A 16,598-nucleotide genomic window follows, 5' to 3' on the forward strand; every position below is an offset into this window, starting at 1 on the left:
GCCCAGAAACGGGAAGTCCTGGGTTCAAATCTGGCCTCAGACACTTCCTAGCTGTGTGACCCTGGGCAAGTCACTTAACTTCCATTGCCTAGCCCTTACTGCTCTTCTGCCTTAGAACCCAGTATTGATTCTAAGACAGAAGGTAAGGGTTTAAATAATTTTTTTAAATCAACTATAGAAGAAGCATATACCTTATTATCATTATGCAAAGAATGATTTATAAAAATGTTGCAGGTGGAAATATTTGAATAGGAAGTTATATCATTCAAAGTGGTTTGCAACCAAAATCATCAAGTTTTTGCTTCATGCTGAAATGCAAGGCAAGGAAGAAGCTCCTTACCACACAAAAGCAATTACTATGATGTTTCATTAAAATATTGCTCTATTCAGAATCAATCTTGACTTCATGGTGCCTAGAAAATGTTCTACTTGAGATGTTATCAGACATGAATGATAACATGCTTACCTCACCAGCCAGAGAAAAATACTATCCCTTTTGTCATAGATTATTTAATTACATTATTGGAAAATTAATACAGTGACCAAAGTTCTGAAATAATATCATAAAACACCAAAAGGATATAGAAACAAGAGATTATAGCCACTATTAACTAAGCATGTTTATAAAAACAATGAATCAGGTTTGAGAAATAATCATTACAAAATCATTCCACGATTCCTATCTATCTCCTGTTGGTTTTCATGGTTCTAGTAGTTATCTTTGTAGAAGCCAGGAAATAATGGACTCTTTCTAGTGCTCATACACCACTAACTAGCTACATGATCACAGGCAAGTCAATCCCCCTTTCTGCATCTCAGATTTTTCCTCTGTAAAGAGATTGGATTAGATGGTCTCTAAGGCTCCTTCCAGTAATAAAGGTCTATGAAGGGTCCTTCAATTTTTTGTTTTGTTTTTTGCATCATTTGAAGGACAAATAAAGAAATACCATGTTCTGTCTTTCATCAAGTACAAGATCTGTTAAACAGATACCCATACATAGGTCTAGAGATGACATGGTCTCTTCCAACTCTATCCTAAAGTAATGGGAGGGTAAAGTTCAGTTGATATGTCAAAAACTAAGTTTCATGATTGGCCTTGTTCTTGGCAAATATATATTTTTAATGTCATTATTACTCAATGACAGCTATGATGTTACCCTTTTATATTTTTTTAAAGCAAACCATTAATCTATATAATTTATGCCAGATTCTCACAGTCAGAACAATTTTAAATAATCTTACTTTGCTGATGTTTACTAATGCCTGAATCTGAAATTTAATGAAAGCAGTTTTACTTACAGTTACGAATGTTATTCCAATCAATTTTTGAGAAAAATGGATGGCAGCAGAGACCCTCATAACTCAGTCTTTCTTTTGGACCACACAGCAGACTCTGAATCAGATCAAGAAATTCACTGCTAACTTTGGGGCTATCTGGGAACTTCAGAAACCGCTGTTTTCAAAAGGGGAAAAAAGTATTAGAAATGATGATTCTTCTTAAGCTTGACCTTAAACTAAGTTAGTACCTTTCTTCTATTCAAGTTTTATGATGTTCTGTACCATTCGTTTCATAATGGACCAAAAGGCATCCTTCTCAAAATAAATGGCCTGCTTACATCACAAAATACAAAATCTCAACCCTAATAGTCACATAAGGAGGATGTTTTCACACAAAGATTCAAGAATAGCTTCAGCAAAACTCTTGACATCAGAGCACAGTACCTTCCAAAAGGTTGGATGTCTTTTTGCATGTACCAAACATTCAAGAGGTTTTTAATGTTAACAACTTATTCCCTTTCCCAGGCAAAATGCAAAAATGCACTGCCAATAATTCTTTACCTGGAAATTCATGATATTATTAAAAGTTTTGGCTGTGGTTCCTTCAGTAAAAGGTGATCGTCCATAAACCATTTCATAAGCAATGACTCCCAATGACCACCAGTCACATTCTGGCCCATGGATGCCCTTTCCATCTCCATTCATCACTGTCAGTACTTCTGGTGCCATGTAATCGGGTGTCCCAATAGGGAGCTTGGAGTTCACCTGAAAAAATAATTTTTAATGATTAATATGACCAATTCACTACTGGTGGAGTTGTAACCTAGTCCAAATACTCTGGAGAACTATTTGGAATTACACCCAAAGGGCTGTGCCTCCCCTTTGATCCAGCAATAACATTATTGAGTCTGTATCCCAAAGAGATCCAAAAAAAGAGTAACAGATCTATTTGTACAAAAATATTTATAGTAACTCTTTTTCAGTTAGCAAAAAAATTAGAAATGGAGGGGATTCACATCAATAGGGGAATGGCTAAAGAAAATGTGGTGAATGTGACTGTGGTGGAATGCTATTGTGCTCTAAGAAATGATAAGGGGGATGGTTTCAGAAGAACCTGGGAAGACCTAGAACAAAGAAGTGTAAATATTAAAAATGATAGATGCTTGTATAAATATATAAATTAGTATTTTAATTAAAGCCATGTTGATAGATAAAATCATTAGACCACGCGCTTGTAAGCATTCAAAACTGCCGCCATTTCCATTACTGCCTCCTAGCCAAGCGCCTACTCGCCAAAAAAAGACCACTCCCTCCTAACCCACGAGATTTAAGCTCTCCCCTGCGTCAAGATGTCGGAGACGGAAATCAGTTGGACCATGTTGGATCACGGGAAATGTAGTTTTATACATTTCCCAAATTTCACTTTTTACAGAAGTAAAGAGTGAGGCAAGTCGAACCAGATTTTTATAACAGTAACAGCAATATTGTAAAGATGATCAAATGTAAAAGACTTAGCTACTCTGATCAAGACAATTCCAAAGGACTCAGGGCAGAGAAATGCTATCTCCAATCAGAGGACTGATGAACTCTGAGTACAGAATGAAGTATAGTATTTTTATTCTATTTTTCTTGGGTGTTTTTTCTTGTAGGGAGAGGTCTGTGTTTTCTTTTGCATTAGCAATATGGCTAATACGGAAATGTTTTATATGATTTTATATGTATACTCAATATTATATTGCTTATCTTCTCAACTGGTAGGGAAGAGACAAGAGCAACTAAATTTGGAGCTCAAACTTATAAAAAATTAATGTTAAAAAATTTTACATGTAATTCATAAATGTTTAACAAAGTAAATAAATACATTTTTAAATTGATGACCATCTCATGATTACCTAATGTAGATTATCATAAGTGCAGATAAAAAGTGTGGAAATGCCAACCCCAAGTTAATTTACACACTATTCATTAATACTCCCAAACCAACTTATTCCTTCAATTTAAGTAGAGTCAAAAATAAAATTTTATTTTATTATTATTCAAGACTATATCAAATCAAAAATCATAACACACCCCAGCAAAGATTTCTGGCTACTCTATATGATAGCTTTGCTCCAGTCATACCACTAGAATAGTAATAAGAGCTCAAAGTGATTTAAAGAGTGATACAGTAATTTTAAAATGTCAAAATGGTGGAGCAGTCACCTCAATCTAATTGAGTTAGCTCAGTGGATTGAGGGCCAGGCCTGGAGATGGGAGGTCCTGGGTTCGAATCTAACCTCAGTCACTTCCTAGCTGTGTGTCCCTGGGCAAGTCACTTAACCCCCATTTCCCAGTCCTTACTGCTCTTCTGCCTTAGAATCAATACACAGTATTGCTTCTAAGATGAAAGGTAAAGGTTTTAAAAAAGAATAATAATAAAAATAAAATAAAATGTCAAAATGCTTTACATCATGATCTCCCATGGTGGAGAAGCATAATTCCAAGTCCCTGGGAGAGAGGCAATACAATTATTACTATGCCTACTTTACAGATGGGAAAGTTGAGACTCAAGAGGAGGGATTTGGCTGGCACGTTCCAAACCTCCCTGCTCCAAGAACAGCAGCTTTGTTGCCACTCCATCATGCTGCCTCTCCACAGATAAGGAGATATTTTTCCAGATTCAATAATAGCGATACGACTGAACTCATCTTGTTTATTAAAACAAATGATCCCAAACTATCAAGACCAAGCCGGATGATCAATCTTCATATATTATTGACAAACTGACAGACACCTGGCACACACTCCGTGTTAACACATTTTGAAAACTTCAGAACAGAGAGTGGTGTCCTTATTTTCAATATTCCCACTAAGTTGGCCACATTCTCAGTCACCATCAACAAAAAAGACACATCCATACAGATAAAACACTTAAAATCCCTTATCTTCTGTCTTAGAATCAATACTAAGTCCCGGTTCCAAGGTAGAAAAGATATAAGGGTTGGGCAATCACAGTTAAATTACTTTTCCCAGGGCCACAGAGTTAGGAAGTATCTGAGGCTACATTTGAACGTAGGACCTCTCATCTCTAGTCCTGGCTCTCTATCCACTGAGCCACCTAACTGCCTCACAGATAAACAGTTATTAAAGACAAAATTATTAAGTCTGATTAAGTGACTCCTTTCTTTTTACTCTTTTCTACCCTTCAGGACCTCAGTACCTTCTGGCTCTCCTATTCCCACCCTCTATCAAAACAAGAAAGGGTGGACATCCCTGATACAATTCAGTGATCATATTTACCTGAATGTCATTCAGTATCACCTCAATCAGGCAAATTACATTTTAAGTCTTTGATCTCTACTAGTAGGCCTTGTGTCCTTCTAAAAGGTGTTCAGAGATCAATGAATAAGTGGTCACACCTCTTTATCTGATGTATAAACACATTTGAAGGAAAGGGAAACTATTATATTATGCCTACTTGAAAAACTGGTCCTAAAGGCAGTCATCTTGGACTCAAGGTCTTTTTGCCCAAGCAGAATCCAGCTTCAACACGGTGTTTAGTTTTGGCTATTGGCATAGACTCAGAAAGTACAAAAGGCAAAGGCTATATAGCCTAATGGTAGCAGTTTCTTTCAAGATTCAGAGCCTGCTCAATTAGAGGACAGGTCTATTTGAATTCAGTGACAGGTTCCACCCATCTGCCTTCCTCAGAGGGCAGACCACTCTTCCATAATCCAGTGACATGAAAGAAATCCAGCAGAGTCCAACGTGAAGAGGTATTCCTCTGACGGTCAGGTCCTCCATATGCTCCTATTCCAAGATGACACAAAATTGTAGTTTCTTTGTCCAGTAACCAGCAAGTAGATGCTGTGCTGGAGGAAATGATGCACATTCCTATCAACACTCTTACTATAAATGAAACCAGAAGGCATGACAAAGTCACTCTAAATAAAAAGCCAGCTCACAGATTCTCCTTAGAGAAACAAAGATAGGAATAGGCAAAAGACATTTTATCCAAAGGCAACAAGAAACATTTCACTGGATTCTTGGTCATACCACCTTATAGTGTCCCCAATAAATATAACAAAATAGATCATCAGGAAGATCATTGTAGCTTATGTGCCTACACGTCCTAGAAAGAATGAAATCAGAGACATCCTGCAAAAAAAACTGACACGATTCTAAGTTAACATGTATTTTGCTACTCGAAGATTTAAAACTAAGTTAAAGTTCAAAGAAGAAGTTAAAAACTAAGTTAACATGTATTTTGCTACTCAAAGATTTCAATGAAAATAACGGTAAAGATGGAAACTATACTGGAAAACAGAGGTCAGGATCAAAGAAACCCAGAGGCCAAAAGCCTGTGGATAGAAAGGTTAGAAGGTTCAAAACGCCATGTTTATATTTTCTTCACAAAGAAAGTTGGGAGATGACAGAGAGTGAGCACCAAACGTTAGCAGGGAAAAATAAAACTGACTATACACTATCTGACATTAACCAAGCAGAATCAAAAAATGTTAAGGGCTTGTGATGGGCCAGGCACTGTGCACAAGGAAAGGCATGAAGGCAGTCCTTGCCTTCATGGACCTTACACGCTAATGAGGGAGACAGGTACAAAGCATATAAAAGAAGAGTCATTAGCCTGTGTGTGAAAGTTGGGAAAGGGTCATCAACCCTTTACCCAGAACAAAAGAGCCAGGACCCCCCCAACTCAGAAAACATAAACCAGGAGTCAAAAGTCTATAAAAATGTGTCTTTAACGGCGACAGGAAGGACCAAAGTGCACACATTGGGATGACTTCCTTTACTTGGATCTCTAGACAATCTTTCTGCAAGTTCACTTTCCACCCATCTGCTTTTGCTGGGTTGCGGTTTTTTAATGGGAAATTTTAGGCATTTATTGAGGATAAAATGTAGAGATCTACAAGAGGCCGAGAACTCAAATACCCAAGTCCACAGTGGGGGGAAAGACCAAAGTGACAAACTTAGTATCAATTAGCAGAGGCAAAGGCAAAGAGTCTTCGGCTACATCAATGGAGAAGGCATCCAGGATAAGCAAAACACCAATCCCACTGTATTGTGCCTCAATTAGACCAGAGCAGGAGGGATGTGTTATATTCTGACCATGGCATTTTAGGAAGAGGGATGGCTGGAAGTCTCCAGCAGAAGCTTTTTTTGTCTGCTGGTTGAGATGTTGAAAGCATTCCTGCTCAGCTATGGACTAGACTAGATTATCAATCCAATTCTTTTGGTGCTTGGTATAATCATCCAGTGCCACTATGGAGCTTCTTCTCTTCCACTAGCTCCATCATCCTATTTCCCCTTTCTGTCGGCAATCTCCTATTACTGTCCTTTCTGGTTTTTAATCTGTCACCATGTTAAGTTTATTTCATATTTCAAAAGTAAAATTTTACTGATATCTTTTGGTTTTATATTTTCATTACCTTTTGCTTCCTTCCTTTCTCCCTCTTCCAGAAAATTATCCCTTATAAGAACAAAAAATGGAAAAGGGAAAAAAAGCTCACAAAACTAACCAACACAACCACCAAATCCAACATCCCCCGTTAAGGCTGTTTTGTTTTTGCTGTTGTCCTTTCATTGTTCATCTGCTGACTTCACTTTGTATCAGTTCATATCAGTCTTCCCACGGTCCTAGCTATTAGTGTCTTACAGAATAGTGATATTAATTATATTTACATGACCACATCTCTATATTTTAAAATTATAAAAGATTTTCCTATAAATGAAAGTATAAAGAAAGTTCTATCTAACTATACTCTGAGTATAGCATCAAGTGAAACATAAAAGAGGAAGGATATAAGTTCTCCAAAGGTACTGGACCACCAAAAAGAACAGACTACAAACTGAAAAAAATTACCAATAGATGGTAAGGTCCTCCAAATGTTCTCTTTACCAGTGACACCATGCTGATCATATTAAGCCCCAGAATACTTACAGGAATTCCTCAATGAGATCCAGAATTAATCAAATGATATCAGCCTTGTAATACATAAAGAAAAAAGTAACAAAGGAAGAGCATATACATTCCATGTTGTGACATGCATTTGGCTGGTCAGTCCACTGAGTCCATATATCTTGGATAAGAACTAAGGATTAATTATATCTGATAAACTGGACAATGCTTTCAATAATCCCAAGATGCTCACTGAATACAAAAAAAATACTTTTTTCTAACACCGATAGTCTTCTGGTGATTCTGATGGCTAGGAATCATGGAATATCATTGCCTCCAAAGAATCCAAATGCAGATGTAGCCAAAGACTTTGGAAGCATATTGTGCTTATAAGTGGAATCAGGCATATTTCAATTGCTTTGCAAACAAGAAATGGCGCAAAAAAGGTCATTAAGGAAATAAATAGCAGAAAAGAAAAGTAGGCCAGTAACGTAGCAAAAAGTGAAGAATACAAAGATAGACAACTTAAAAACTCACTAGTAACCATGAGACGCTAAAAGGCCAATGGAATGCCTTATTACATTGTATACGTCCTCTAGAAAAGACTTACCAGAGTGCCCATACTTGAAAATCACATGGAAATGATAAGGAATTGTTATCTGCACTGTCAGAAGAATCAGCAAAATATAAAATATCAACCTAGAGTCCTAGACCGTAACTTTGAACTTTTTTAAGTAGTTTCAATTGCCACATGTTATTTGATATAAGGAAAGCCACATTTCACAAGAACTATGAAGTATAAGCAGAGGCAATATTCCAAAACACAAAGGAAATGTGAAATTATAAATAAGCAATTTTCCCCCCTTAAGAAAACCACCCAAATTTCTCCTCCATGTTTTTCTAAATTCATTACCATTTTATTTGTCGTCATTTTGGCAGCCGCTCCAAAGTCCACCAGTTTGATATGGCCTGTTCGGTCGATAAGAATGTTCTCTGGTTTGATGTCTCTGTAATGCAAAAATTCAAAAACCACTGCTACTCTCTGTACCAATGAGAAACTCCTATACTGGGCTGTCAATTCTTTCAAGTACTTGAGTGTGTGTTTTTAGAGATCTAAATGCAACAAATAATTTCTGAAATATGAGCATACATTTTTGAAGTACAGATCAAAGTAAAAGGAAATGTTTTGGGAAACATATAGTTGTACTGTTTTAGTATCAGAAAAAAATGTCCTTCCTCATTTTACAGCTAACGAAACTAAGGCCCAGTCAAAAAATGGCTCCCCTAAGGACATGCAGAATAAAAAAACTACATAAAATCAGATCTTCAGTAATAATCCAGTGCTTATTCTCCTACATCATGTTACTACCTCTTATAGATATGCAGAATAATGAATACATGTCAGATAAAGAAAATCTGATATTACTAGAAAGAATGTGATTTCTAAATTTTAAACCATTTTATCTAATCTATTCCATAGCGTTAATTACTGATTAGCAGGGGCAGCTAGGCGGCTCAATGGATAGAGTGCCAGGTCTACATTTGGGGGGACCTGAGTTCAAATCTGACCTCAGAAACTTTCTAACTATGTGACCCTGGGCAAGTAGCTTCATTCCCATTATCTAGCCCAATATTAAACAAACTCCAGGATCATCTACAGCTCTTCTCATGTCCTTAATGCCAAAAGTTACCTGAACCTCTTTTTTTAGAAAAAGAAATTCAAATTCTCCTCGATAACCCAAAGAGCCTTTATCAAGTTGGTCAGGCCTTATCAACCATCTTATCAAGCCTTCTGTTCTAGAAATAGCTCACTTTGTACATAGTTGTTATGAAGGTGCTTATTTCACTTTATATCTTACTTTAATCCAGCTATTTGTAAGATTGTTCAGAACAGGAGTACACATTAATTTGATGCACTAATAATTTATTGCATTGATTCCTCATAGGACAAATTCTCACTGAGCTCCTAAAGAATACTCACTTACCGATGAACATATCCCATCTGATGAACACTATGAATGGCCAAAACCAGTTCAGCAAGATAAAATTCTATCATACTTTCATCTAACTGATCTTCATAGCGATTCAAGAGTGATAGCAAGTCTCCTCCAGGCAGATATTCCATAACCTGTAAAGAAAGCCAAAACAGTTCAATTACATACAACAACCAGAACTCCTAAATTAATCCTCAAATGAAGTCTGACAAATGCATCAAAATGTGTGTGGCCTTTAAAAAAAACATATTGTTCAAGGTCTTCATTCTAAAAGAAATAAAACCAGGCCTAGGCAGGAGGTCCCAGGTTCAAATATAGCCACAGACACTTCCTAGCTGTGTGACCCTGGGCAAGTCACTTGACCCCCATTGCCTAGCCCTAACTGCTCTTCTGCCTTGGAACCAATACACATTATTGATTCTAAGACGGAAGGTATGGGTTTAAAATAAATGAATGAATGACTAAATAAATAAAAATAAAAAATAAAAGAAACAACATCTCTCTTCTAAATTCACAGGATGCAAGGCTAGCCATGGTCAACATGTCCATTTTCAAATCAGCCTTGTAAATTAGTCAAATCCACTTAACTAGGCATCTACCTCATCCAGCTACCATTTTTTTCTTGGCAAAGAGGAACATTTTAATATCCAATAAAAGGAAACAGAATGTCAGTGAAATCCTAACCTTTATTAGTATTGTACAGTTTAGGAGATGAGAAAAGGGGGATTCAATAATTAAGTTTAACATGATTGTGACACACTTGTCTATGCCCCCTTCTGAACTTTCTACTGTTCACTTCTGTGTATTTGTTCCAATCATTTTCTAGGAAAAAAGTAGGTATATAAATACCTGGTGCTACATTTCTTTTTAACACCCCAAATATGTGATATCCTCAAAAAAATTGTGATTTTTTTTTCATTAAAAAATTACACAAATGTAGTAAAATGTACAAAATAAAAGGAAATAGCTGCCTAAATTAGCAATAATGATGAAGATCTTATTAATAACTTCACTTTTTTTTAAACCCTTAACTTCTGGCTTAGATAAAATCAATATTAAGTATCAGTTTCAAGGCAGAAGAGCAGGAAGGCCTAGCCAATAGGGATTGTGACTTGCCCAGGGTCACACAATTAGGAAGTTTCTTAGGCCAGATTTGAACTCCAGGACTGATCCTCTATCCTCTGAGCCACCTAGCTGCTCATTTTTTATAGAACATTAGTCAGCCAATAAGCATTAACTAAGTGCCTACTGTGTGACAGACACTTGTGCTAAGATCTGGGGTATAAAGAAAGCCAAAAGATGGTCCCTACCTTCAAGGAGTTTATGGTTTAATGGAGAAAACAACACACAAAGAAACTTTAAGTATCATAAGGAGAGGCAGAGCAGGCCACAGCAAATAGAGGGCTAGCCTGGCTCAGGAAGATCTAGGTTTGAATTCTGCTGATGGCACATACTAGACAATGAGTCACTTAACCTCTAAGCGCTCCAGAAAACCATCACAAGTTAGAGGCAAGCTGCAAGTAGGCATCAAGGGATGATATCCACATTACACCAATGAAATCACAGTCTGCCCACCTCTAAGCTATGAGGCAGTAAGGCTGCACAGTTTAGAAGAGAGCTCCTGGCCTGAAGGCAAATCCAGCCCCAGATGCTTATTAGCTGTACAACCCTGGGCAAGTCATTTAACCTGTCTCAGTATCAACTGTCAAATGGGGATAATAACAGTACCTGTTCTCCCAAAGCTGATATGAGGATCAAGTGAGATATTTGTTTGTAATAAGTACTTAATAAATGCTTGCTTCCTCCCCTTTACCCCCATGAAAAAAAGAAATTACACATTATCCTCACAATTCTACAATTGCTGGTACAAGCATTCATATTGTCTTCATCTTAAAAATGAAGAAACCCATTCCACGAGGCAGAGGTGACGTACCAATGCCCCCAAGGTCAGAAGAATCTGAAACAGCCAATCCAGGCCAAGGCATCTGACTATGATGTCGGAAAATATATTTTCATCACTACTTTTTTTTTTTTTTCACTTTTGCCATTTTTAGGAGGTGGGTAGACAAACACCTGCATATTCCCCAAAGTAGGATGCAACACCTACAAGGCTGGACATTGAAGATTATGACAAAACAAAACCAAGTTCCAGTAGGTTTTCCCACTGCCATTGCTTCTTCCTACCCCACTGCATTATATCCTCTGTATTTCTAGATTAGTACTAGTCTCCGGAGAGGTAAATGCTAGAATGTAAACTATAAAATACCAAGTTTAGTTTTGGCTTATTGAGATTCAGTCAAGCTTAAATTGGTCCCAACCTAACCCATGGTAACCTCAGGAAGTCTGGTCTAATAATAAACCAAATCACTATGCCAAAGACCCTGGATGGTCGGGTCAATTCTAGAGCCAACTCCAGGCGCTATAGCAGTTTGGGGAGAATGATTTGATCTGAAAGATCTTACACATAGTAGTAGGTAGCCCCTGATCTCAAGGAGCTCTACTGAATTTTAAAAAGACCTTTTAAAATATTTGCTAATTTAAATTAAGGCAGACTTTTTCCCTGGCATGTCAAAATGTTAATTATGGGCCCGGGAAGATTCAGTTAATGTTTATAACCTCTAAGGTCCTCCCAGCTCTAGATAGATGGTTTAGTCAGCTCCCCAACTGAAGACAGTACTGATGTTTCAATATCTATAGTCTGAAGACCAAAAAAGTCCTTTCCCTCAAGGTCCTTATATCTTATCCAGAGCCTGTTATTTGGTTAGAATAGTCCATTACAGGGCTGAGGCTAAGATCTGAACTTCTGTCCTTTCACATCCACAAGAGACGTCTTCTCAGTCCTATGGCACCCACCTGCCAAAATAAATCTCCCTTATTTATCCAGACTTGGCTCTGCTCTGCAGGTGAAAAGTGTGGAGGTGAATGTGGTTTAAATACTCAAGTGTTCTAAATAGCCAAAAAGAGGAAAATTCACAAATAAAGAATTCATACTTTAAAAATTAAGGTCTCTAAAAATAAAAACCATTCATACAAGATGACATATTATAATTATGTTTTGTACTCTCTTTGTATTAAAAGATATGATAATACAGAGACTCTCTAATAAGGTAATGATTCTGGGATGCTGGCACAGTCAGCCATAGCTGCTGGAATGATTTCCTTAAAAACTGACCATGAAAAGTCATGTTCCATACCTCATCCTGAATCTGAACTAAGTATTAATAGCCATACATTTCCTTCAAAGAAAAACAGCTCTTCCTAAAGCCATAAGAAAGAAATGCAACATGATTTGTTTTTAAACCCTTATTTTGTCTTAGTAACAACACTAAAACAGAAGGGCGAGGACTAGGCAGAGTTAAGTGACTTGCCCATGGTCACATAGGCAGGAAGTATCTGAAGCTAGATTTGAACCCAGGCTGCAGGCCTGGCTCTCTTATCTATTATGACATCTAGCTGTCCTTAGCAATATGGTTCTCCTAAGGTGTAGATCAAACCAGGTCCCTAACTTCTTATTGCTGGTTTCAGGGCATATAAACGATTGCATCCTCTACAGAAAACAAGTAAACACCAAGATAGCTTCTACCCTTATGGGGAGCAAATGTAGAAATGTCAAATGATTTGCACAGCTGAAAAGGCTACATGCCTTTTAAATCATCTAACCAAAACCTGTTTTAGCTAAAAATGAAATAAAAAGTAACCACATTAACGAAACTACATTCTGGGCTACTATATTAAGCAAGTTACTTGGGGCCCCCAGTTTCCTTTAGATGTATTTCAGGGGAAATCTCTGATCATTCCAGAGTAGATGATGCCTTTTGGGCCAATCCCCAGCCCCCAAACAGAGGCAGGCTTGAGTGGTGTGGCTGGGTTTACTTTTTAACCTTTCCCAGTAAGCTAGTCATGCTTGAGGATTCAACAATGGACCTAGAAATAGGTGTCAAAATGCATTTTCAGATATTGGGGATTTGTATAAATATTAAATCTGTGAGCTCCCAAAATATCCCCACCACCTATCACTCAATAGATCATGGACTTCTAAGAAGAATCAGCACAGCCATAAGAAGTATCAAGACTAAAGTCACAAACCTTCACCATAGAGACTACAATCACAGCATAAGTGGTTGGCAGGGCAGGAGAGAGAGAGTGTGTGTTAGTAAAAATGCAGAGCAGCCTTTTTGTACTGGCAAAGAATTGGAAACTAAAAGGATGTCCTTCAATTGGGGAACAGCTGAACAAATTGTGGTATATGATGGTGATGGAATACTATTGTGCTATAAAGAATGATGAACTGGATGACTTCAGAAAGAGCTGGAAAGACCTCTGTGAATGGATGCAGAATGAAATCATCAAAACCACTGCACACAAAAACAGCAATTCTGTGGAACGATCAAATGTGAGAGACTTTGCTACTAACAGCAGTACAATGATCCAGGACAATTCTGAGGGACTTAATGAAAAAGAAGGCTCTCCACCTCCAGAGAGAGAACTGTTGAAGTAGGAATGCAGATGAAAACATATGATTTATCACTTATATGGCTATATGTTTTGAGATTTTGGTTTTATAAGATTATTCACTTACTAAAAGGAACAATATATGGAAATGTTTTACATGATAATACATGTATAACCCAGACTGAATTGCTTGTCAGTTCCCAGAGTGGGGAGGGAGGAAGGGAGGGAGACAATTTGGATCATATAATTTCAGAAAACTTACGTGGATGTTTGTTATAAAAAATCAAGTGTCCTATTCACTGGGCCATACAAATAAATGAATAAATTTTAAAAATGCAAAGCAAGAAGTTGTCCACAAATTCTATATTTAGATATTGTCCAATAATTCACACTGATCATTAAGTTCAACAAACAGTTATTAAGCACCTACTATGTGCCAGCCACTGTACTAGGGGTTGGAGATATCCCCCAAATGATATCCTGGTCCTATCAAGATACAAATGACTAAATCATGAAAACCAGAATGTCCTACAGGAAGCCAGTTGTAAGTGGAACCAAAGTGGCAACCTCTAGGCCAAATCTCTGTAATGGTTCATGCTAACCGTGTAGTCATTAAATCCAGAATTATCACAGACATGTCTGGTTTCTTGCATCATTTTATCAGTATCGAATATAAGCCTGAGCATCAAGGGAAGGGAACAAATATGTATACATCTCCTACTATGTGCAAGGCCCTGGAATCAGGGCTTTACAAATATCTCATCTGATCCTCAAGATGAGAAAAGTACTATATAGTATACCAACAATTCATGGCAGGACAAGAATATCAACAACAAAGGCCCAAATATAGCCAACCTATGCCATCTGAAAAACAATATTCATCACAACAATATACCAGGCTGCAGAAACAAGAAAACAGCTGGGATGGCAGAAAATAGTTTGCCTGAATAGTCTTAGAATTGAAAGGGATTTGGGGGCTCACTGTGTCCAAGCCCCCTACTTTCAAGGAGGAAGGAACTCAACCCTATAGATTCTACCTTGCTATTTTCTCTGATATTTACCATTTCCCTTTGTACCTATCATCCCCAGAGGCTGTCTTCTACCTCAAGTTCTTCTTCATTTGTTTTCTTTTCCCACACAAAATCTTTTTTTCTACCAAAACCTTAGAGCTACCTACTATTCCCTTTCCTAAGAGTATTTCTTATCCCTATTCCTCCAATAATGGTTCTTTAAACAGAAATCAGCAGAATTTGGGGCTGAGTTAACATTCAGATTTTCAGTCATCAATGTTTTTAAAGTCTCAGTCTCTATACTTGTGAAATATGACTAGCTCCTGCTTCTCAGTTCAGAGAGATACTGTGGTGGCAAATGACATAACTATTTTCAATTAAATATAGTATTAAGCAATATCATATAACTGGGGATTGCTAAGAAGCCCAGTACAAATCAGCCTGTCCAGCAGCTTGTAACGGACTTCCTCTTTTTGGAGCACACTTCCAACTGGGTTCTTTCAAACAGCAACTATAGATACTAACAAAAGGGCAAATTGTACATGAGCTCAGTGTGAGTCCTAAGCTGATGTTTTTAACCACACCCAAAAACATGGAAAGGCATTTCACCAAAAGCATCTTTGAAAAGGAAAGATTAACTATGTTGATACTGGGATGAACTTGTCAAATGTAAACAGTGTTTATGATAAGAATCACCTTGGGTAAACCAATGCTAAGTGTCCTTTAAAATATTTCTCATGTAAGGATTAATGATTGAGAGAGACAACTAGGTGGCTCACGGAAAGAGAGCCAGGCCTGGAGATATGAGGTCTTGAGTACGAATCTGGATTCAGACATGTCCTAGATGTGTGACCCCAGGCAAGTCACTTAACCTCAACTGCCTAGCCCTTAACACTCTTCTGCCTTGGAATCTATATTTAGTATTGATTTTAAGACAGAAGATAAGGGTTTTAGAGGGGGGGAAAAGATAGCACTACTTCCAGCACACCCTCCCAGAAGCTGGTCACAACCTTCCTTGGCTATAGTTGCTATTTCATGGTGAAGAGGGAAAACATTGCAAGCATGAAAGCAGTGACTGGAGAAGCACATGGCTGGTGGATGGTGTGTCACTTGCAAGGGAGAGCAAGAAGTGCTCAGATCACAGAGTTCACTAATTCTATTTCACGAGTTAATAAGGACAAAAAACTACACCTGGTGGTCTAATCTTCTGGTCATGAGCCATCTAAACCAAACTAAATATACAAGGCTGGATTGGGCCTTGAATGATAGACATGCAAAGTCTCACTCAACCCATACTTAGAAGTGTTTTAAACTTGAATGAACCTGCCAAATAGCTGATATTCTACCAGGTTTATGGCCTTCAAGAAACAAAAGCTACTCCCAACCAGGAGAAAGCATTACCTCTTCAAAATCATTGCAAAATGATCTACATGATGAGCAATAAATTATCAAGCCATGGAACTGATTAGCAAGAAATTTATTATAGTGCTATCTGATCATCTTTTCCTTACTAATCAACACTAATTTTAAACTGTCCTAAAATGTTTTGCCCTGTATAAAGTTCCTTGTGTTGGTTTATTGGTCGATTTTGATACCAGCCTCTTTTTTTTTTTTTAAAGAATCTTCAGAGTCTTGTCTGTGATAATGAGATTAAATCTACCCTGCCTGTCTTTAGCTTTAATCACCAAAGGTGAAAACATCTCCACTTAACTCACAAGTTGGGAAGTTTGTGACCCACATGTGCTAGAGTGAATGACAAATCAGAATTTACTGACTGCCTCCTGGGCAGTCCTAAGAAAAGCGTCTTTTGTGATTGGACACATAAACTAAGAGGAAGGCACAGGAAGTGATGAATAAGAACCCCCTTTAAAAGAGAGCTCAGTGAGTTCAGCCTCACTCTTCTGGTTCCTATCTTGGATCTGAAGGAGCTCTTCTTGTTCTGGACCTGGGACCCTGAGACCTTGATGAGAC

General features: G+C 37.6%; 1 protein-coding gene across 2 annotated transcripts in view; it reads right to left on the minus strand.

The window, feature by feature from the left end:
* CIT (citron rho-interacting serine/threonine kinase) overlaps positions 1–16,598 on the minus strand; it is a 161,247-nt gene that overhangs the window by 115,671 nt on the left and 28,978 nt on the right. For both annotated transcript variants that reach the window (XM_044658832.1, XM_044658831.1), the window contains exons 5-8: positions 9,157–9,299; positions 8,085–8,178; positions 1,840–2,043; positions 1,300–1,453 (exon numbers count right to left, since the gene is read on the minus strand). In XM_044658832.1, the coding sequence (XP_044514767.1) occupies positions 1,300–1,453; positions 1,840–2,043; positions 8,085–8,178; positions 9,157–9,299 (595 nt within the window). The remainder of the gene's footprint in view (positions 1–1,299; positions 1,454–1,839; positions 2,044–8,084; positions 8,179–9,156; positions 9,300–16,598) is intronic.

The sequence above is a fragment of the Gracilinanus agilis genome, chromosome 1 (genome assembly GCF_016433145.1).
Source record: "Gracilinanus agilis isolate LMUSP501 chromosome 1, AgileGrace, whole genome shotgun sequence".
NCBI classification, from domain to species: Eukaryota; Metazoa; Chordata; class Mammalia; order Didelphimorphia; family Didelphidae; genus Gracilinanus; species Gracilinanus agilis.